General features: G+C 35.5%; 1 protein-coding gene across 1 annotated transcript; it reads right to left on the bottom strand.

Moving 5' to 3' along the window:
• Positions 1 to 18,431: 18,431 nt before the first annotated feature.
• LOC114283320 (flavonol synthase/flavanone 3-hydroxylase) lies at positions 18,432 to 19,652 on the bottom strand. The gene is given in 3 exon segments (XM_028226142.2): positions 18,432 to 18,775; positions 18,777 to 18,850; positions 19,299 to 19,652. Coding segments are annotated over 3 exon segments (525 nt in total). The 5' UTR covers positions 19,638 to 19,652; the 3' UTR covers positions 18,432 to 18,663.
• Positions 19,653 to 24,916: the final 5,264 nt, after the last annotated feature.

A 24,916-nucleotide genomic window follows, 5' to 3' on the forward strand; every position in this document is an offset into this window, starting at 1 on the left:
TGATAAATGCAAGTGTATGAGCATGAAACATGGACTAAAATCACATAATAAATGATGTCGAATCATTCAAATAGTCCAAGTAAAGCATGCTAGTGGACTTGACACACAAAGCTAATAAGCTAGAATGCACTATAGCTATACAAAGCATGGCATGCATGACCAAAACAATACAAATCAGAGCTAAAGCATGTTAAAACATGGACAAAAGCTTCTCAGAGTTAAACCAAAAGCATGCTAGAATGACATGTTAAAGCATAATGCATGTTAGGCTAATTCATGGAAATGCACTACAAGTGCATGGAGCATGCAAACTCCAACCAAACCAAACCCTAACAGAGGTATGACATGGTAGAACATCACCAAAAACATGCTGAAATAGACTCAACATAAGCTAGAAAGACATGCTACTTCATAAAGCATACAAGACTAGCTTGTGAAATTTACACTACAAGTGTATAAGGCATGCAAGAGCCAATGAAACCAACCCAAAACAGATCTAAGGCATGTCAAAATAACACCAAAAACCTACTAAGATGGGCCCAAAACCAGCTAGAAAGACATGCTCAAACATGAGGCACACAAGGCTAGTTTGTAGGATTTACACTACAAGTGTATAAAGCATGCATGGAATGACCAAACCAAGTCAAAACAGATATGAGGCATGCTGAAATAACCCCAAATACATGCTAAGAACAAGCCAACACAAGCTTAATAAACATGCTCAAACATGAGGCATATGAAGCAAGTATTCAAAATACAAGGAGAGGGGATGACCCTCTCCTTTTTAGGACCTCAAAACCTCCTTTCCACCACTGAAAATCCTCTAGATTTTAGTGGTAGAAAGTCCATGCAAAGGTGATCCCAAAGCTTAAAAAGAAGGCACAAAAGCAAGGCCAAACAAGGCCTAAGAGGAGGTAAACAACCCCAAACACAAAAGTAACCTTAAACAAAGATCTCAAAGACCAAAAATTAGACCTTTTTGTAGTTAAGAGTTAGTCCTAAAACAGCATTCAAATAGGCTCAAAAGCTTAAACAAAAATGGGGGATTTGAGGGTTAGAAACTCACCCTTGAAGACCACCTTTAAAGCTGCAATTCCAGCAGCTTCTTCAAGCTCAAACCAACCCAAGAACACCAAAAACAACTCCTAAGCACCTCAGCAACTAAGGGATGGTGTTTGAGTGTGTGTTTGTGTGTTAAAGTAAGACAAAACTACACTTTTGAAGCACAAAAATGAAGTAAAGGGCAAGATAGATACAAGGGTGTAGCTATAACTCTCAAGGCCATTTTTTCTAAACCTAGAGGAGGGAGGAGGTGGTTCTCTCTTATAGAGAACCAAAAGCTAAAGCTTCTCAAGGAAGCTAAGCTTCAAGGCCATCCCTCCATACACGTGTATGGAGGATGGCTTCAGTGCCCTCCACAACTAGAGGAAAATATCTCCAAAAAGGTGCCAAAAAGCAGCCGACCACTTGAAGTGGTCAACCGACCACTTGAAGTGGTCTCCCAGAACAAAAACTGGTCGACCATAGGTGGGAGAAGTCTACACACTGAAAGCAAGGTGGTAGTATTGTGGCCGACCAGAAAAGGTGGCCCAAAGACCAAGAAAGCCAGTTATCTGACCAGAAAACTGGCTGGCAGGAGGAAAAGTGGTCTCCAAAGGGAAAAACTGGTCTCCCACCCTTGTACCGCCTTCTAAACAAGGAAAACAAGGTTTGTACCGAAAACAAACCAAAACAGATGCAAGACGAGAGATCGGGAGGCAAAGCACGCGACCAAAAGCCTCGAAAACTAGTCTACGAGCATCAAAAGTGGTATACGACCACAAAAGTGGTCTCCCGGACCACAGTGTTCCTCTAGGCAGAGGCAACAAGGTGTGGTTCAAAAACCACGCCAAACGGAGAACATTAAGTGGTCCCGAGACAAGGTGCGCAGCCGAAGGCTCCAAAAATTAGAAACTAGTCTCCAGACGAGAAAAGTGGCCTACGACCACAAAGAGATGGTCTACAAGACCTCTCCCTCCCTCCGAGAAGAGAAAACAAGATTCGGTCCACAAACCGAGCCAAAGCACAAAGAGTTCAGAGGCCCGGAGGCAAGGCTCTTAGCCAAAACTCCAGAACCTCGAAACGAGCGCAACATGCACTATCACCGAGCGCTCAATCGATGACGTCTGAGTCTTAAGGTCAGTCAAAAATGGGGTGTCTGCACCGCCCCTATGGATTAGGATCATAACCGGCCAGTCATCGTGAGATTACCTACGACCTTAGACAAAAATCAATCAAATATTATTGTTATGGGGCCAGATGCAGAAGCAGAACTTTAAATTTTGTCCAATGAACTGTGTATACATAGCATATAATTATTGTAGAATTCATAAATTCTCTTTAGAATTTAGTTATTCAAGCACACCATAGTCAATAAGTCATGAATGTTATATTCTATATTATATCAGAATTATGGGGGTGCTTAAAGGATTTTACTAAAGTAACGGTTCCGATGGTAGGTCCATAAAGGATCTTAATTCTTTGTCTAAGACAAAACTAGAGAAGAAACAACAACGATTTTGTTAAATCCTAGGAACATCTCTATGTCTATTAATTAATTTTAAGTATGGGAATAACATAGCATAATGGTAAGTCTCGATATAATCAAAGACTTAAACTGTAAGATATTTGCTCTCAGATGTAAATGTTGTCTAAAGACAATATACGGATCCACCAACTACTCAATGATATATAACTAAGAAGGTTAAACAAAAAATAACGGCCGCTAACAAAAGATTTGACCAGAGAGCAAATAAGAAAAAGTTCATCGAGGGGAATATGATTAAAGCTTATTAATTCCAAGTCGACATAATGGCAACCCAACCTAACTGACTGGAGATCCCAAGATCTAGGTTCAAAGTGACAACCGAATTATGGATGACTCACCATAAATCACTATGGAATTATATCCCCTATCTATTCTTATGATGAGAGTGATATCTACAACATGTGTTGTATGCAGGGGACGTAGGATATGCTATATTTTTAATGATTACTTATCTCTTGAAAAACCTAGAGGAATATCTTTTAAGAAGAGTATTTATGAGACTCGAAATAAAGATCACCTATTTGAGTGTGAAGGGGCCACTTCTATGAGAATTGATATGGCTAAATTCTCTATAGCACTCATGAATCCAGGAATTGTCCAGGGCTAAAATGGACACAATCGATAGAACCAAGTTTTGTATAGAAATAAAACTGTGTGATAGGCTATTGTCTCCGTTTACACTAACGGCAGAATAGTTCAAGATATCATGTTCGTTGATCAATCAGTGAATCAGATAGTCTTTTACAAGGAAATGTTCAAGACCAAAAACTACATATCCTATGTAGCATATTTCGAGATTTGTACTCACATAGTCTACATGTTGTTACATTTCTCGTTTCATTAATTTCATTCATATAGGGAATTGTTGGGGAAAAAATTAGAAATGAATGGAAATGGACTCCATTTGAATGAAAAGATGTAGCCCTTCATGGTGCCTTTTCATTATAAAGGGTGTGACCCATGGGTAGTGTCTCTTCATTTTAAATGGTATGACCCAAAGGTCATATCCCTTCATCGTGTCTTTTCTGTTTAAACTGAACATGTGCCAACAAGCCTATGTAAAGGCAACCCCCATTCCAGTTTTATTAATTCCAAATTCTTCAAGCATTCTTTTCTTGTATTCGTCATCCATGTGAATCTAAATTTTATGAGTGCAAAACATAATTTTGGTTCATTATACAATCAAAGAGTGTGCTCTCTTCATTTGTGCTGATTGTTATATCTTGGAGACAAAATGTCCATTGTTCTCAGGCACCATTAGAGATGACAAAATTCTATCTTAAAAACACAGTATTCAAATACGGGCCTCAATCACAAACTTGTTTATAAACTATCTGCAAAAGTACTGTAGGATTTAATTTTGTTGTTTATTTTATTTTATTTATTATTTGCTTAAATTAATTATTTACAAAAATTATCTCCTACATTTTTATCAGAAGTATGTAACACACAAAGCTACTCACATGTCGTCTAGAGAAAATAATGGTGTAGAAAAGAAACCGTTACTAGTCCGATTGGCCCAAATACACTAGGATGTGTTGTAGCACCCGTGGGCACATCGACACTAGATGAAAATTCATGTCACCTTCTTGTCCCATAAATTCATAGGCCCCCGCCGGGTCTATTTTTAGCTATCTAAACTCCTCTTTCTCCGTCTTTAATTTTTCTCCCTCATTTTTCCGTCCTTTTGTCACATTTTACTCTCTTTTCTTTTCTTTTCTACTCTTTCCTTTCTTTCGTTTCTTTTTCTTTTTTTCCTTGTCTACTTCCCATACCTACTGCAACTTCCAGCAGGTAATGCATCCGTACACGGCCAGCTTTAACATTTTTGGAGCGCAAAACGAACTCCCAATATGAGGTTTTTTGTACATTTAAAAAAAAATATTTGTAATCAAAAGATTATATACTTTTTTTTTTGGTTGTATTTGACGTAAAATTAATTTACTGAAATTTATAACAAAATTTACAATAAAAGAAGGATCAAAATAATCCAACTCATGTACAAAATAAAAAGTAAAAAACAGTAATATCATTTAAACAACACTATTCACAACTACTTCATTCTCTTATATATCAGCACAGCAGGTCTCAGGCCCAAGGTAGTATTCTTTGGCTGAGTTTTTTACTCCTAGTATGTAGTTTGCTATGGATTAATTGTTTGCCAATAAATGTACGTAATGTTGGGAAAATGATGTAATATAGGCTTTTTTGGGCCATCTTTGAGCCTAAAATTGAGTGGTTCCAACCGTCTTTTGGGTTAGATCTGGAGAGGTGATGTGTTTCTTACCGCGTGGCAAGTCACACGGTGAAGACGGAACATCAAAACTATTTATGAGTGAATAGGAAGTTGACGTCGTTTTTGGGTCTAACATTAATTTTTTAGACAAAATTCATTTGAATTTTTTCAAAAAAAATTATTATGGGAATTTAATTTAAATCTAAATTCAAATTTTGGTTTCCTAAGTGGTTTCTTAAGAATGTACCTCTTCCTTTATTGATTAAACTGTTCAAACAGTTTAATAAAAATATTCCGACAGTTTAAAAAACTATTCCACCAACGGATACTTTTTCAAACAGTTTGAAAAATTGATCTAAGCAACGGACAGATCACTATTCAACAGCTATCTGTTTGAATAGTGCTTGCACCTGTTCAATTTAAATGTGCACCTATTCACTTCAATTTGGTACCTGTTCGGATCAATTTTTTGCCTATAAATTCAGACCATTTCCAGCAGTCTTGGACATGGAAAATCTGTGTGAATTTTATTTCTCTTGCTGCCCAGATTTTTCTATTTGCATTATTTCTTCATATTAGTTTTAGAGTAAATTTAAAGAGAGTATAGAACACAAGGTTCTAGTTCGCCGGACAAATTTGTTTGGAGTGCTACTACAAATTTGTAAAGATCATTGTATCCTGGGAGATAGACGCCACTCAACCGTAACCACCGTAGCGGGGCGAATCTACCTTAAGGACAGAGTGTCATACACTCGACTTGATCTTTGATTTTTAAATTTGGTTCGATAAATAAATTTGGTACGTTATTTATTTATTTGTTTGATTTAATTTCAATTTATTTTATTTACACAAAAGATTGTTCCAACAATCTTAAGACAGATTCGAATTATTCTGTTTACAGAATTTTTCTTTGGTTTTCGTTTCTCTTTCTTCTTTTTAAAAATAAAATTATTTTCTGGGGATTTACAAAATAATATTCTGGTTGGAAAAATAAATAGTGATTATATGCTATTTGACAAATAGTAGTAATATACTGTCTATTTTTTTTGATAACTAGTAGTAATATACTGGTGTCATTAACAATTCAGAATATTTTTTTGCGAAATTTTGTCAGAAATTAATTTTGTTTTTTTAGAAATTATTTTCTGAGTATTCTATAATTAAGAAAATTATGTTTTAGTTTTTTTTTTTAATTATTGAAGTTGTTACAGAAATTTAATTTTCCGTGTGGAATTAATTTGGTTAAATAAAATTTTATTTTATTTTCAAATTAATTAAAAAATAAAAGTTACATTCTTGTTTCTTTTATTTTTATAGAATTTAATTCTGTGAATTTGGATTAGTTTTCTGTGTAGTATAAATTTTAATTATATGTTTGTTTTATAATTTAGAATTCCTGGCTACTGAAACAAATGCTCAAACAAGTACTACTGTGGTGGCTGCAATTGTACCAACCCCCACTCCTGTTGTGACAGTACCGGTAAATCACAGTGAGAAGCCAGAGAAGTTCTCATGAACTGATTTAAAAGATGGCAACAGAAAATGTTGTTCTATCTTACAACTCTTAACCTGGCTTGTTTCCTCCGTGAGGATACTCCTATTTTGAAAGAGGATGAAATCGACCGGCAAATGGTTGCTGCAATCGATGCCTGGAAACATGCTGATTTTCTTTGCCGAAACTACATCTTGAACGGACTTGACAACACATTATACAACGTCTATAGTCCTATCTGCAAAGGAACTTTGGGAGTCTTTGGAGAAGAAATACAAAATGGAAGATGCCGGCTCAAAGAAATTTGTGGTTGGCAAATTGCTATACTTTGTAATGGTTGATTCTAAGAGTGTGATCAGCCAAGTTCAAGATCTCCAACTCATTCTGCATGACATTCACACAGAAGGCATGTCTTTCAGTGAATCCTTCTAAGTTGCAGCTTTAATTGAGAAATTACCACAAGGCTGGAAGGAATTCAAGAACTATCTCAAACACAAGCTCAAAGAAATGTCTTTGGAAGAATTAATTGTGCGTTTGAGGATTGAGGAGGACAACCGCAATTCTGAAAAGCGGGCTGGTAAGCATCCTATGGAGTCTAAAGCAAATGTGGTGGAACATGCTCCAAAAGCAAAGAAACGAAAGTCTTCTGAAGAAAGTTCATCACAAGGCTCTAAAGGGGGGGGAAATAAAAAGTACAAGTTTAATGGAAAATGTTACATCTGTGACAAAGAGGGACATCGGGCCAAAGATTGCTGTAGCAAAGGCAAAAACAAAAGAAGAACAAGCAAGAAGCCTGCTCAAGCCCATATAACCGAAGTGGACAATATTTCTAACAGTGTAGATGACATCAATCTTTCTACAGTTGTTTCCGAGGCAAATCTTGTCAGAAATCCTAAAGAATGATGGGTGGACACTGGTGCTACTTGCCACATTTGTGCCGACAAAAAGATGTTCACATATTATTCTACAGTGGACAATGGTGAACAACTTTTTATGGGCAACTTCTTAACTTCCAAAGTTGAAAGGTAAGGAAAGATTGTACTTAAGATGACATCTAGAAAGGAACTCACTCTCAACAATGTGCTGCATGTACCGAATATTCGCAAGAATCTTGTTTCTGGATCTTTGTTGATTAAGAATGGGTTTAGGCTAGTATTTAGGAGTGATAAATTTGTACTTACTAAGAATGGGATGTATGTAGGAAAAGGTTACATGTCTGATGGCCCTTTCAAGATGATTGTAATGACCGTTGTACCCTCAGTTATTAATAAAAATACATCTTCTTCTTATTTACTTGAGTCTTCAAATTTATGGCATGGTATATTAGGACATGTTAATTATGGATCTTTACGTAGATTAATTAATATGGAATGTTTACCTAAATTTGACATTGATTCAAATCATAAATGTGAAATTTTCCAAAACTCCTTTCCATTCAATTGAAAAAAGTACGGAACCACTTGAATTAATTCATAGTGACATTTGTGATTTTAAATCAATTCAAACTAAAGGTGGGAAAAAATATTTTATCACTTTTATAGATGACTATACTAGATATAGTTATGTTTATTTAATTCGAACCAAGGATGAAGCTTTGGAAATTTTCATTCAATATAAGAATGAAGTTGAAAATCAACTTGGTAAGAAAATCAAAAAACTAAGAAGTGATAGAGGTGGTGAATATGAATCACTTTTTGGTGAATTTTGTAAAGAACATGGAATAATTCATCAAACCACCACTCCTTACTCACCTCAGCAAAATGGAATTACTAAAAGGAAAAATTTGACTTTAAAAGAAATGATGAATGCCATGTTAATAAGTTCTGGATTACCTCAGAACTTGTGGGGCGAAGCAATACTTTCTGCTAATTATATACTTAATAAAGTACCCCGAAAGAAAGTGTATCAAACACCTTATGAATTGTGGCATGGAAGAGTACCATCCTACAAATACTTAAAAGTGTAGGGGTGTTTGGCTAAAGTGGCTATTCCTAGTCCTAAAAAGACTAAGATAGGTCCTAAGACCATTGATTGCATTTTCATTGGTTATGCCAAGAATAGTAGTGCATATCGGTTTTTGATTTATAAATCAGAACATTCCGAAATACATGTAAATACTATTATTGAATCTCGAAATGCATCTTTCTTTGAACATGTATTTCCAAATAAGACTGGCCAAGAGACTAGTAACAATAAAAGATCTCACGATGCCATTACTAGTCAGGATCAAGAACATGATCAAGAACAAGAGTTAGATCAAAATGAGGAAGAGGAACCTAGGCATAGTAAACGTGCTAGAATCTCAAAATCTTTTGGTCCAGATTTTCTAACATTTTTGTTAGAAAATGAGCCTTTAACTTTTAAAGAGGCTATGTCCAGTCCTGAAGCTCCTTTATGGAAGGAATCTATCAATAGTGAAGTTGAATCCATCTTGCAAAATCACACTTGGAAATTGGTGGATTTGCCACCAGGTTGTAAACCTCTTGGGTACAAGTGGATTTTCAAAAGAAAATTGAAAGCGGATGGATTAATAGACAAATACAAGGCAAGACTTGTGGTCAAAGGTTTTAGACAAAAAGAAGGTCTTGATTACTTTGACACATACTCGTCGGTTACTAGAATAATATCCATTAGAATGCTAATTGTCATTGCATCTCTATACAATCTAGAAATTCATCAAATGGATGTGAAAACCACTTCTTAAATGGTGAGTTAGATGAAGAAATTTACATGGAACAACCAGAAGGTTTTTCAGTTCCAGGAAAAGAAAAGAAATTGTGTAAATTGGTTAAATCATTATATGGTTTAAAACAAGCGCCAAAGCAATGGTATGAGAAATTTGACAAGGCAATGATGTCAAATGGATTCAAAATTAATGAGTGTGACAAATGTATTTATATTAAAAACACAAACAAAGGTTATGTCATTATATGTCTTTATGTAGATGATATGCTCATCATAGGTAGTAATAATGATATGATTAAAACTACCAAGAAAATGTTGAATAAACATTTTGACATGAAAGACATGGGCATTGCTGATGTAATCTTGGTATGAAAATTACCAAAACATTAGAAGGTTATGCTTTGTCACAATCTCATTACATTGAGAAAATACTTGACAAATTCAGCAAAGATGATGATCATCTTGCTAGAACACCTGTAGATGTTAATTTGTTTCTATCTAAAAATGTACAGGAAAGTATTTCTCAATTAGTGTATGCCCAAATTATTGGAAGTTTAATGTACTTGATGAACTGCACTCGCCCGGATATAGCTTATGCCGTAAGTCAATTAAGTAGATATACGAGTAATCCCCGTAGAACACTGGAAAGCAATTATAAGGGTTCTAAGATATCTCCGATTCGCTCGTAATATTGGGCTGAATTATACTAGATATCCAGCAGTACTTGAAGGATACTGTGATGCAAATTGGATATCAGATACTACAGATTCAAAGTCCACTAGTGGGTATGTCTGTACTCTTGGTGGGGCGGCTGTATCTTGGAAAGCTTCCAAACAGACTTGCATTGCTAGGTCTACTATGGAATCAGAATTCATAGCTTTAAACAAAGTAGGGGAAGAGGCAGAATGGCTTCGCCACTTCCTTGAAGATATTCCAATTTGGCCAAAACCAGTGCCTGCTATTTGCATACATTGTGATAGTCAATTAACAATAGGTAAAGCACAGAGTCATATGTATAACGGTAAGTCACGACACATTCGTCGCCGACATAACACCATAAGACAACTACTCTCTAATGGAATTATTTCCATTGAATATGTGAAGTCTAAAGACAACATAGCGGATCCACTAACCAAATGGTTAGCAAGAGAGCTAGTTAAGAATTCATCGAGGGGAATGGGACTTAAGCCTATTAAATAAGAGTTACCACAACGGCAACCCAACCTAGTGTTGGGTATACCTCCTTATTGGAGTGTGGGACCCAATTGGTTTGTTAAAGAATTTTAATTTGGCTTGGTTTAGGTATAATATATTTTTATATATTATATTTGTGGAGACCTAATTCAATTTGGAAACAACTAAGATTTTGATAAAAAAAAACCCTAGATTCACAATATAATTTTTGGGGTATTGTTTTTTCCCAAGAAACACTTACGGCAGCAGCATATACTTTTTCTTGGTGAGATAGTGCTTTGGGTCTATTGATTTGGTGCATCTTTGTTTGGGTGCTTTGGTGAAGCTGATTTGGGTTATTATTTTAGATCTTCTTCAATTTTGGTTCTGAAGATTTTGGTTCATCTATTTGGTAAGGTTTTTCCTCTTGTTTATTTGTGATTATTTGGAATTCACCTAAGGGTGGTTTTGTGAGACCATTAGTGTCTTGTTTGTAATCATTTGGAACTTATTTGGTTGATAGTGGAATCGGATTTCGATCCCGTGGACGTACCTTACATTGAGGGAACCACGTAAAAATTCTTGTGTTGCCTTTGATTTAATTTTTCCGCTTTAGTTTTTATTCCCATTGATTGATTTACTTATGGGGAATCACATATTTTCCCTAACAACTGGTATCAAAGCTTACGGTTTATTTGGGTTTATTTATTTGTATAAATCGATAGAGGGGAATGTGGGTCGTATGTCTAGCTTCAATGGAAGCAATTGGGTAACTTGGAAAACTAAAATGGAGGACCTATTATTTTGTAAAGATTTGTATGGACCCATTGAGAGTGATAGTGGCAAACCCGAGGGTATGAAAGATGATGAATGGAATAGGCTTAATCGAAAAGCCGTTGGTGTTATCCGTCAATGGATTGATGACAGTGTGTTTCATCATGTTGCTACTGAAACTTCAGCACATGATTTATGGAAAAAATTAGAAGGCCTTTATGATAGGAAATCAGCCACAAATAAAGTTTTTTTGTTTCGTAAGTTGGTTAATTTAAAATATAAAGAGGACAGCCCTATTCCGGAACATCTGAATGAAATAAAGAGTATTGTTAACCAACTTGCTTCTATGAAAATTGTTTTTGATGATGAGTTGCAGGCTTTGATGCTACTTAGTTCTTTGCCCGAAAGTTGGAAGACTTTGGTTGTGACCATCAGTAATTCGGCGCCCGATGGAGTTGTCACAATAGTCCAAGTCACTAATAGCCTGTTGAATGAAGAAACTAGAAGAAAATCAGCAGGTTCCTCTCATTCGGAAACATTCGTTGTGAGAGGCCGAAGCAAAACAAGAGGGAGGAGTAAAACTCCTCATGGTCGTGATCAAAGCCGTGATAAATCAAAAGATGGTTCTTTTTCAAAGAAAGACATTGAGTGCTATTATTGCCATGAGAAAGGGCACATGAAGCGAGAATGCCGAAAGCTCAAGAATAAGGAGAAAAGGCGTGACAAAAGTATGGACAAGAAGCAAGAAAACACAACGGCAGTTACTACCAATGGTGATCTCATGGTCGTTTGTGAAGATGATTGTATCAATTTTGTGGGCCAAGAGAGCAATTGGGTGATTGATTCCGGTACTTCTTTTCATGTGACTTCTCGAGTTGATTTCTTCACTACCTACACCGAAGGAGATTATGGTTCTATCCGAATGGGTAATGAAGGTTTGTCCAAGATTATTGGTATAGGTGATGTTTGCTTGGAAACAAATTTGGGCTGCAAGTTGTTGCTTAAAGATGTGAGGCATGTTCCCGACATTCGCCTCAATTTGATCTCTACCGGGAAGCTAGATGATGAAGGCTACAACAACAAATTTGGTGATGGAATATGGAAGCTCACAAAGGGTTCCTTGGTGGTGGCTAAGTGTAAGAAGACTCATACACTTTATTCGATGCAAGGAAAAATTTGTAAAGGTGTTGTCAATGCACTTCAAAATGATACTTCTACCAAATTGTGACAGAAGCGGCTTGGCCATATGAGTGAAAAGGGGCTGCAAGTTTTGTTCAAGAAAAACCTTCTACCCGGTTTGAAAGGTACACATCTCAAAACTTGTGTTCATTGTTTGGCGGGTAAACAATATAGAGTTTCTTTTCATAAAAATGTTGCTTCTAGAAAAGAAAATGTTTTGGAGTTGATTCATTCAGATGTTTGTGGTCCTTTAAAAGTTAGAACACATGGTGGTGCACTTTATTTTGTTACTTTCATTGATGATTATTCAAGGAAAGTTTGGGCTTTTTTACTAAAAACTACAGATCAAGTTCTCGAAGTATTTAAGCATTTTCAGGACATGGTTGAGAGAGAAACAGGGCAGAAATTGAAGTACATCCAATCAGACAATGGTGGTGAATACATTAAGCCATTTGATGAGTATTGTCGCAGCCAAGGTATTCGGCATCAAAAGATAGTTAAGAAGACTCCTTAACAAAATGGGGTTACCGAGAGGATGAACCGCACCATTGTGGAAAGAACAAGGTGTTTGCTTTCACAAGCTAAATTGCCAAGATCCTTTTGGGGTGAGGCATTGAAGACAGCGGTTGACGTGATCAATTTGTCTCCTTCCTATCCTTTGAATGGTGATGTTCCAGAAAGAGTTTGGACCAGTAAAGATGTGTCTTATGAGCACTTGAGAGTGTTTGGTTGCCGAGCTTTTGTTCACATTTCAAAAGATGAGAGGTCCAAGCTTGATAGCAAGTCAAGACAATGTATTTTTCTTGGCTATGGGCGTGATGAATTTGGGTATAGATTGTGGGATCCGGTCGACAAGAAAGTCATTCGAAGCCGTGATGTTGTGTTTCTTGAAGACCAAACAATTGAAGACTTTGGCAAAAGTGATCAACCGGAACCAAAAACTAGTGATCTCATTAACATGGATTCATCTCCTTCATCTTCAGTTAATGATGAAAACGGGGGAGATGTGCAGCCACCTATTGAAGATGTAGAGGATGATGCTAATCCTAATGAAGTTGAGCCAGAAATTGAGGAAGAGCATCCAACTCAAGAACCGCCACCACAACTTGAGTTGAGAAAATCTACAAGGGACCGACAACCTTCAAGAAAGTATCCTCCCAATGAATTTGTGTTGATTTTTGATCAAGGGGAGCTTGAGAGCTACCAAGAAGCAATTGAGCATGCAAAGAAAGGTGATTGGAAAAAGGCCATGGACGAGGAGATGAATTCCTTGCTTGAAAACCAGACTTATGATTTAGTGAAGTTGTCTAAAAGGAGGAAAATTTTGAAAAATAAGTGGGTTTTCAAATTGAAGAATGATGGCAAGAATCTGAGGTACAAGGCACGTCTTGTTGTGAAAGGTTTTGGACAAAAGAAAGGTATTGACTTTGATGAGATTTTCTCGCCAGTTGTGAAGATGTCTTCTATTCAGATTGTACTTGGCATGGCTGTAAGTATGAACATTGAAGTTGAGCAACTTGATGTGAAGACCGCATTTCTTCATGGTGACCTTGAAGAAGAAATTTACATGGAGCAACCAGAAGGTTTTGTAGAGAAAGGGAAAGAGAAATTTGTTTACAAATTGAAGAAAAGTTTGTATGGTCTTAAGCAAGCCCCGTGGCAATGGTACAAAAAATTTGACTCTTTCATGATGAATAATGGTTTTTCTAAAACCACTTCGGACCATTGTGTGTTTGTGAAAAATTTCCCGGATGGTTAATTTATTATTCTTTTACTTTATGTTGATGACATGTTAATTGTTGGTCAAGATTCTACCATGATAAACAGGTTGAAATTGGAGTTGAGCAAGTCGTTTGCTATGAAAGATTTGGGACCGGCAAAGCAAATACTTGGTATGAAAATTGTTCGTGATCGCAAAGAGGGGCTGATTTGGTTGTCTTAAGAAAGCTATATTGAGAAAGTTCTTGAGAGATTCAATATGGATAAAGCGAAGCCGGTTGGTTGTCCACTTACAGGTCACTTCAAGCTTAGTTCGAATCAATGTCCTACAAGTGAGAAAGACAAGGAAGAGATGCTGAAAGTTCCTTATGCTTCAGCAGTTGGTTCTTTGATGTACACCATGGTTTGTACAAAACCGGATATTGCTCACGTCGTTGGTGTGGTGAGTCGGTTTCTCTCTAATCCGGGTAAAGAACATTGGGCAGCGGTAAAATGGATTCTAAGGTATCTTCGAGAGAGTTCGAAGGTGTGTTTGTGTTTTGGGGATGGTAAGCCGATACTTGATGGGTTCACAGATTCTGACATGGGCAGTGATATTGATTCTAGGAAATCTACTTCGGGGTATTTGATGACTTTTGCAGGGGGAGCTATGGCATGGCAATCTAAATTACAAAAATGTGTTGCTCTCTCAACTACCGAAACTGAATTTATTGCTATTACAGAAGCTTGCAAAGAAGAGTTATGGTTAAAAAATTTTTGCAAGAGTTGGGTTTGAAGCAAGAAAAGTATGTGCTTTATTGTGATAGTCAAAGTGCTATTCACTTGAATAAAAATTCTACTTTTCATTCGAGATCAAAACACATTGATGTAAGATATCATTGGATTCGTGATGTGTTAGATTCGAAATTGTTACAACTCGAAAAGGTTCACACAGATGATAATATTTCAGATATGTTGACAAAGACTTTGTCGAGGGACAAACATTTAAAGTGTCGAACTTTGGCAAGTATGGTTGATTTCTCCACCTAAGTCGGTAGGGGGAGAATTGTTGGGTATACCTCCTTATTGGAGTGTGGGACCCAATTGGTTTGTTAAAGAATTTTAATTTGGCTTGGTTTAGGTATAATATATTTTTATATATTATATTTGTGGAGACCTAATTCAATTTGGAAACAACTAAGGTTTTGATTAAAAAAAACCCTAGATTCACAATATAATTTTTGGGGTATTGTTTTTTCCCAAGAAACATGTACGGCAGCAGCATATACTTTTTCTTGGTGAGATAGTGCTTTGGGTCTATTGATTTGTGGAGCAGAAACAAATTGATTTGGTGTATCTTTGTTTGGGTACTTTGGTGAAGCTAATTTGGGTCATTATTTTAGATCTTCTTCAATTTTGGTTCTGAAGACTTTGATTCATCTATTTGGTGAGGTTTTTCCTCTTGTTGATTTGTGATTATTTGGAATTCACCTAAGGGTGGTTTTGTGAGACCATTAGTGTCTCGTTTGTAATCGTTTGGAACTTATTTGGTTGATAGTGGAATCGGATTTCGATCCCGTGGACGTACCTTACATTGAGGGAACCACGTAAAAATTCTTGTGTTGCCTTTGATTTAATTTTTCCGCATTAGTTTTTATTCCCATTGATTGATTTACTTATGGGGAATCACATATTTTCCCTAACACCTAGTTGACTGGAGATCACAAGATCTAGGTTCAAAGGGACAATCGAGTTGTGAATGACTCAGAAAGATCACTAGGGAGTCTAACTTTTACCCATTTCTATGATGAAATAAGTGATGTCTACTGCGTTTTAGGTTAAATAAAATTTTAATGATTCTTATATCCAAGTAAACCTAGTAGAGTATAGCAGGATACTCTTCATAGGAATCACCTATGTGAGTGTGACCTGGGCCGGTTCTATGAGATTTGTGAAGGGCTACAATTCTCAAGAGCACTCATGAAAGACCAGGTTGTTTAGGGCTGAAATGAACACAATAGTGAGAACTAAACTGTGTCTGGGGATATACTGTGTGAGTTCTATTATCTTGGTTTGCACAAACGACTGAACAGTTCAAGACATCATGTTCACTGGTTAACTAATAAATCCAGTAGTGTCTCACAAGGGAAGGTTCAAAGTCAAAAGCTACCTATCCTTTGCAGAATATTTTCAATTTCTGTACTCTCTGTATTTAGATCATGTTGTTGCGTTTTCTCTCTGTCAAATGCCATTCATGTGGGGGATTGTTCAAAAAATGGTGTAATATAGGCTTTTTTGGGCTATCTTTGAGTCCAAAATTGAGTGGGCTCCAACCGTTTTTTGGGTTGTATCCGAAGAGGTGATGTGTTCCTTGCCGCGTGGCAAGTCACACGGTGAAGACGAAACATCAAGACCATTTATGAGTGAATGGAAAGTTGATGTCGTTTTCGGGTCTAACATTAATTTTTTAGACAAAATTCATTTGAATTTTTTCAAAAAAAATTATTATGAGAATTTAATTTAAATCTAAATTCAAATTTTGGTTTCCTAAGTGATTTCCTAAAATGTACCTCTTCCTTTATTGATTAAACTGTTCAAACAGTTTAATCAAAATATTCCAATAGTTTAAAAAACTGTTCCACTAACGAATACTTTTTCAAACAGTTTGAAAAATTGATCTAAGCAACGGACAGATCACTATTCAACAGTTATCTGTTTGAATAGTGCTTGCACCTGTTCAATTTAAATGTGCACCTATTCACTTCAATTTGGTACCTGTTCGGGTCAGTTTTTTGCCTATAAATTCAGACCATTTCCAACAGTCTTGGACACAGAAAATCTATCTAAATTTTATTTCTCTTGCTGTCCAGATTTTTCTATTTGCATTATTTCTTCATATTAGTTTTAGAGTAAATTTAAAGAGAGTATAGAACACAAGGTTCTAGTTCGCCGGACAAATTTGTTTGGAGTGCTACTACAAATTTGTGAAAATCATTGTATCCTGGGAGATAGACACCACTCAACCGTAAGTACCGTAGCGGGGCGAATCTGTTTTAAGGACAGAGTGTCACACACTCGACTTGGTCTTTGATTTTTAAATTCGGTTCGATAAATAAATTCGGTACGTTATTTATTTATTTATTTGATTTAGTTTCAATTTATTTTATTTACACAGAAGATTGTTTCAACACGTAATTCTATTTTTCATTTAGTTGTTGCAGTCTCTCTAATGAAATTCAATAACTCAATTCTTACTTCTTCTTGTACACTGCATGGTGTTTTAATGGCTTAAGTAAAGTGATTGTTTTTTAGTAGCTGTTTAGACCTGACTGCGTTTTATGTGTCCGATCTGGCCTTTCTTACTGCCTGAAAATCACTATGATTATCATTAATATCCTTTTGCTATTGTTTATAAATATATTCTCGAACTTTTGTTAATATTATATTTTTTTGCATTTTGCGTTTCAATCTCAGAGATAATTTTGTATTTCCTTTTTATGTTAAGGCTTGTTCTTTACTATTTTTTGCATTATTCCGATAAATCTTGAACAAGTTGGATAAAATTATCAGCTTGTGGATAAAATTATCTAAATTTGGATGGATTCCACCATTCAGAAAATAGAATAAAACAAAGTAGAAATACAAAAACATTACTAGATGAATTCACATTTTGGATTTTAATTGGTTGGAATTTTTGTTGCTTAGCCTGGTTTTTGAATCTTGTGAAGCATAACCTAGAAAGCGAAAATTCTATAGTTGGAGTTTTGAGGAAACAAAATAAAGAAAGGTTGAGATTATTCGAGCACTTTTAAAGCTACAAATCAGTTTTATTTTTTGTTTTGGCTATAAAAGATTAAAACTGGGTATATTTCATGGTGTTATAACATCATAACATTGAAATCAACCATCCAATTAATTGGGGTATGCTTCAATCAATAGGTGATTGTTTCCTCCTTTCCTAATTTTAATGATGATATGAGCCAAAAGACCAACACCTCTTTCTTAAGTTAATGGTTTGCTTATTATAGTTTAAATTAAAGTCAAGAATTGTTGGTTCTTCTTCACACTATTGTTTAGGATCCTTCTTGTGTTGTGTTTTTAATTTTGTGATCCTACAAAGGGCTCATTATTGACTTATCTAGGGTTATCTTTGCATAAATTTTAAGGAGAAAACTGACAATTTCTCCATTTCCGGAACCTATCACAACATGTTCTCAACCAAATCGTGACACTTTGATGTAGTCCATTATATGATCTAGAAAATAACAAAATAAAAGAAGCATTAAGGTTGTAAATTTGTGGATTTGCCTGTGCCCAATTGAAATCATGTGATTAACACTTTAGTCTTATTTTGTAGTTATTTAGGATATTAAAGGCTAAAAGGAAGTTTTTGATATTGCCCTCATTGTCTGGGCACCTTAGCACAGTTCTACAATTCTGCTGCAACTGTTGATATGTAAATCTATTCAGATATTCTGATACTTAAAGCACTTTCCTTCTTAATTTATTCATTCTTATAGGGGAAGGCTTTAGGCATGTGCAAACATTTTTAGTTATTGATATTATCATCCAATACCAAGTATGAGATGATTTCATGGATTAATTCCAGTTCAAACTGAATAATAGAAATAATCTTATTTAAGAAACATTCAGGGAGTACAACACATTGGACTGTAATGAAGATAATTTCTCAGCAAAAGCAATATATGAACTGAACCAGAAACAATTCTGTACCCACAAATCCTGAAAGTTCCTTTGCAGAGGCACAATCATACTTGAATGGAACTGGGACAAAAACAGACTTTTTCAATGCCAACCTCTCAGCTCGATAAAATGCAATTATTGTGGAATCTTATTGAATTTGCGATAACGGTACTCACCATATGTTTTGGTTGAATATTTTGCAGGGTTTTTCGCATCAATGAACTCTGGAAGAGGTCCAATCACTGCGTGGAGGCACGACAAACACAGCCTAAGACATTCTTGTCCTTTTTTGTTCACCAACCTCCTTACCATTGCATAGTACCTGAAACAAAATGTTTTGTAAGTTGCTGTACTGAAACGGTTCCTGAATCTTGAATTTTTTTACTAAAGTCAGGCTAGATATTGGCCATGTTTGGTGCAGCAGACGTTTACAGCTTTTTTCTTTTGGAAATTTCTGCCAATGTTTAACGCAGTTTCTGTTTTTTACTTACGAGGCAAAAATATTTATAAAAAATAAAATAAAACAAATAACTGATTGTTGAGAAGTAGATGAATGAGTACTTTTGGCTTTCTGTTTCTAATTATTAGCTTTCAGCTTACAAAAAAAAACTGTCAAATAGACCCATTACCTGAAGAACTTTATGTTTTCATATATATATGCTAAATTTGAATCATTACTGTCATATTCAATGTCCGAGTATGGTTTTTTTTTTTTTTTTTTGGTTCATTTGTTTGATATTTCTAGGTGAGCAAGAGAAGAGTATTTTTACCTCAAGTTGATCACCCACATGGACGAACAGTGCTTATGGCAAGTAATTGACAGCTACCCAATTACCGTCTTTCCAAACTTGAAGACCGGGAACGTCATTGGGGACAAGTAAAGTGAGAGCAGACATGTCAGTGTGAGGTTCAACTCTGAGGGTGAGCTGAGGCTGTGGGCATGGTGGGTACATGTTGATTTTCATTTCAAATTCAATTTCATCACCACCCAAAGAAGAATTCAAAACCTTACCATCCAAACCTAGTCCCTCTGAGAGAAGCTCCAATAACTTCTTGGTTGTTTTCAGTATTTCCACATTGTATTCCTCTGTCTCTCTGTCTCTTCCCATCAAGAAAAACAAAAAAAAAAAACACTGTCTCTCTGTTTGTGCGTGCACACGAGCGTGTTGGGATTATGAAGGCTAGTTCTTAAAAATAGATTTGTCACCTCACTGTGGATGCTGGAGGTATATCGGCGTTTGTCTCCTAAGATACGACGGTATAGACCCGGTAATGCAAAAACACCTTTTGTTTAGCTCCGGCGAACGAACAATAGCCTTACTCTCTCACAGGAAGAAAAATATTTAGACAGACTGACTATACAGTATCGAAGCCAAAAATTTTGTCCCCAAAATCAAAGAAGAGGTCTCCTTTTATACACAATGGAGGAGAGAGGAGGAGCCTCCCATGAAGGCTGACAACAAATGTAGCAAACAAAACTGGCCCAACCCAAACCCAAGCCCCTGGACCCAGTCTGGCCAGGCGGCACACCCGCGCGTGGTAATTTTTGCATTACCAACTTAGAGCATAGCTTTGGCCCAAGCCCATCCTGGAAGCATCCGTAACTTCCTTCCTTTGAAAAATTTAGATGCCCCAAAGGGCTCATCCCCTTATAAAAATCTTAAGGTTCAAATACCCATTAATGTTTTCCTCTACAATCAATGTGGGATTGGTAGTTATACATAATTCTTAATGCATCATTCATGAGGTCAACTTTATAAGACAATTTCTCATTCAACTTTTAATAGTTTTTCGTCATTCTTTTTATGATGTAAAGATCTTGTTACAAAGAATCTAAACTTATTTAATCTCACTTCAACCAATGGTTAGAACCTAATTTAGGCCCTGTTTGGTAAAACTTATTTCCAGATTATTTCAGCTTTTAGTTTAATTTAAACTATTTTGATGTGTTTGGTTCAGCTTAACAATACAGCTTATAGCTTTTTGTAAGTCAAAAATCAACTTATTCATTGAGTGGGAGAGGAGAAACTAAATTTATAAGTCAAAAATCAGCTTATGTTTACAGTTATAAGTTATAAGTTATTAGGTTATAAGTTATAATCACTTTCCCACAACTCTACCAAACAGGACCTTAATTTCACATTAAAATTACCATAATATTTTTTTCAACAATTCTATTGTCCACACATCTTAAAAGTGGATCATATGTTTTGTTTTTTTCTTCTAAAGTCGTGCTAATTATGATTTTGAAGTGGTGGTTAAATTAAAGTACAGTATGGTCAAATTTTGATTTGTTAAATTTGGATTCCAACTTTAACGGTGAAAATGGAGAAATTATTGGAAAAAATAATTTTTTGGGATTTTAATTTAATATTAAAGTATGGTGACTTTAATTAAATATTAAAGTGAGTCCTAGCCATTTTTTATGTTGGGTCCAAGTGAGCCAAAAATATTGGGTTTTGAATAAGAAATTGCCAAGAAATTGCTTCATGATGTTAGATTCATGAATAGGATTTTAAAGAGTATTTAAATCTTTTTTCTTGGCTAAAAGGTGTGAATCCTTTGGGCATCCATACTTTTCATTTTGTGGAAAGGGGCTATGGATGCTTGGTATTTTAATGACTAGCCTTAAAGGCTGGAGGCTTTTCCTCTCTCCCCTATACATGTATAAATTGAGACCCTCCTGTCAAGTTTCAAAATAGAAATTTTTGCTTCCATTTTACAAGTCAATTTTCTTGATAGTTCCTATTGTGAGAGAGTGCTGCCATTGTTTTGTTCGCTAAGCTAGACAGATAGTGCTTCTGCCGTAGCTGGTTTTGACCATCGTATCCTGGGAGACAGACGCCGGGTTTCCTCAAGCACTCGACCCGTGAGGCGGCGAAATCTGTTTTAAGGAAACTGCTTCCGTGCAGGCTTCGGTTTCGTCTCTTTATCCTTTTATTGTTTTGTGTATTTCTGTTGAAATTTAATTATAATTATCAGCATATGTTCTTGGTATATAATTTGATTTCTTCATAAATTTATTTATTTAATTTCACAACTTTGAACAACAAGCTTAAAACAGAATTTATATATCTTTTCTATGAAATTGATCGAATAGATTTATATAGACTATTAGGTTAGCTTTGTATAATGTTACTAGGAATTGTTGCGGAATTGCTCACTATTTCAATAATTGTAAATTATGCAATGGTACTCTCTAATTGCTTAGTTTAATTAGAATGCTCTATTATAATTTGCATACTTAATTGTATTAGTATGATCTTGTTTTATGCGTATAGTTCATCATTTCCCTACCATGATTTGCATGAATTTTAAGGTTATAAAATATAATTTATGGATGTTGCAATTTTGACATGCTAATTCTATTCCAGTCTCAATTTGTTATATGTTTATTATTTTCTAGGCTAGATTACATAATTTAATGTATTTGGAGTTATAGAGTTTTATGAATTGTGTACATGATTAATCTAAATTATCTAATTGTGTGCATTAATATGAATTATTTAATTGGGTGCATTAATCTAAATTATTTATTTGGGTGCATTAATCTGGATTATTTAATTAGGTGCATTAATCTGAATTATTTAATTAGGTGCATTAATCTGAATCATTTAATTGGGTGCATTAACTTTGAATTTGACTTATTTATTTGGAGTTATTAGTTTAAATGTTTATTATGAATTAATTTCACTCATGACTCATGAGTATTAAACTTTATTTTAAAGTTGTAATTTAATTTTGAAGTTACAAATTGTATTTTGTTTTGGTACCTTATATTAGTTGGTTACTTATATAATTAATAGTTGGCTAGATGGTTTCAATTATTTATTATAATTAAATTTTTTAGATTATTTGTTTGTATTTTGTTGTGGTTTGCTACTAACTTTCTTTGTAGGGATACCAATGCGAAAAACAAATATAAAACCAAATGAATAGTATTTGGGATGTAAAAACAAAAATGTTTGGACTACTAACTTTTGTGTTGAATAGGAATACTTAAGCGTGGAAAGGCTTTTGGACTAAATAGAATCCTTATGGATTGGCTATTTTATTTAAATGTTTGAAGCATGTTTTTTGCTTGAGATGTAGTTGGTTTGTTTATCAATTTGTGGTAGCAAGTTTTATATTTGCTTGTTTTGTTAGAAGCTTTTTATATGCGTGTAATTGTTATAGCAATTTTTAAATTGCTTGTAAATTTGGAATTTGGTTTGGTTTTCTATAATAGAAACCAAAGTGTTTAGCCTTGGCTAAAGAGTAATTCTTATTTGTTCAGAAATGACAACTAAGACGGATTTGGTTTCATACCTTTGGAGTTTGAGGAAGTCTTTGGGTTTAATCATTTTATTCCCAAAGTGTTGGAAAACCAAATTTGGAGAAAGTCTTTGGTTATAATCTGATTATGTCCAAAGTGTTTTGGTTTTGAGAAAGGAAACCAAATTTTAGCATTAGCTAAAATATTTTTGATTTTATTCAGAAATAATGGGCTTAGTTCCGAGAGTACCGGTTAACTTTTATGAGTGGTGTAATTCTGGTAGCAAATTTTATTTGCTTGGGAATCGGTTTGTTATAACCTAGTTTATCTTCTGGAAATCTTAATTTTTAAATTGTTTCCTATGGACTAGGAGTCAACATGCTCTTGAATGTTTTGTCAAAAGGTTAACTGGGTTTTAAGTGGGACCGATGTGACCCCTCCAGTCTTCTTGGGAACATTCCTGACCATGTTCGATTCTAGGTTAAATGGTGAGACTAGTTTTGAATTAAATTTCCATCTAAGGGATTTTCTAAGGGTTAAGTTTATTTTCTAGAATCACAGAAGCGAAATTCTGTTGTGATGTTTCAGAAATGGCTTCAAAAGGTGACAAACAGAAATGTTGTTCCACTTGACAACCTTAGCCTCGCGAGATTCTTAAAGAAAGATCTTGAGAGATCAAGTATGATTAAAGGAAATCATAAGATTGCATTAAAAATTTCTCTGATTTGATCAGAGGCAATTAGTTTGGTATCCTTGTGATTGCTATGTGACTTTGCTTGAAAGCAAAGATGAGACAACCTGTTATAGTGGGTGAATATTTTTTGGATTTTTAAATTCCAAACATATTCTTATATTGGTGGTTCCTAGTGAGTACAAGATCACTGATCACAGAGATAGAAAACTGGTGGTTCCCAGGAGGTGTTAGACCACTGGCTACACAGTTATGAGATTGTGGTTCCTAGTAGTGAACAGATTACTGATCACATGTCAAGACATCATGATTCCTAGTAGTGGAGAGGCTACTGGTCATATGTCAAGACATGATGATTCCTAGTAATGAAAGAGTCTATTGACCCTATGTCAGGACGTTGTGATTCCTAGTAGTAAAGTGACTACTGATCACAAATTAAGACATTGTGATTCCTACTAGTAAAAAGTCTACTGACCACATGTTGAGAAATTAGTGATTCCTAGTGATAAGACTACTGGCCATGTTATGAAGTTCCGAATAGTAGACTATTGAACACTGGATTTGTGTTTCCTAATAGTAAGACTATTGGCTTCAGAGTGATAGGTTGGACCAAATATATTTAGGTGCCTAATTCGGTTGATGACATTCTGGGAATGTATTTACTGTGATATGATTTTGAGAGTTTCATAATCATTGTGACACAAGAATTTGCTTAAAACTTTGTATAATATTTTACAAAGAAGACCTGATTATCCGACTCCGTAATGAGGAGGATAATAGAAAGAAATGAGGGAGTACCTCCTCAGTGAAGGCCAATGTCTTTGAGCATGGCAAATTTTCTAGGATGAGGAAGAAGCCCCCCCCCTTGAACAAGGGCTCTTAGCTGGGGCCAAGGGGTGGTGTTGCAAAGAAACAGGCATACAAGCCGCGGGAACCTGGTTCTCGGTTCTTTAGGAAGTGCTATAACTGTGGTAGCGAGACTTTTAGTTTTACTAGGGCTACACGCCACATCTGCTCCGAGAAGGAGTTGTTTACAACTTTCAAACCGGTTACAAACGGTGAGAAGTTGTTTATGGGAAACTCTACTACCTCATTTGTTGAGGGAAAGGTGGTCCTGATGTTAACCTCAGGAAAGGAGCTAACCTTGAACGAAGTCCTATATGTTCCGGACATTCGTTAGAATCTTGTCTCAAGGTCTCTTCTCAGTAAACATGTTTTTCGCATGGTTTTTTGAGTCCGACAAGGTTGTTCTGACGAAACACAAGTGTGAAACTTGTGTTGAAGCGAAGTGGACAAGATCCCGTATAAGATATGGAAAGGCGTTAAGCCTTCTTATAAATTCTTACGAATGTGGGGGTGTCTTGTAATAGTGGCGATTCCTACACCCTAACGGGTTAGGATAGGCCCGAAATCTGTGGATTGTATATTCATTGGTTATGCAC

Source organism: Camellia sinensis, chromosome 3, assembly GCF_055761805.1.
Source record: "Camellia sinensis isolate YWXY chromosome 3, ASM5576180v1, whole genome shotgun sequence".
Lineage (NCBI taxonomy): Eukaryota > Viridiplantae > Streptophyta > Magnoliopsida > Ericales > Theaceae > Camellia > Camellia sinensis.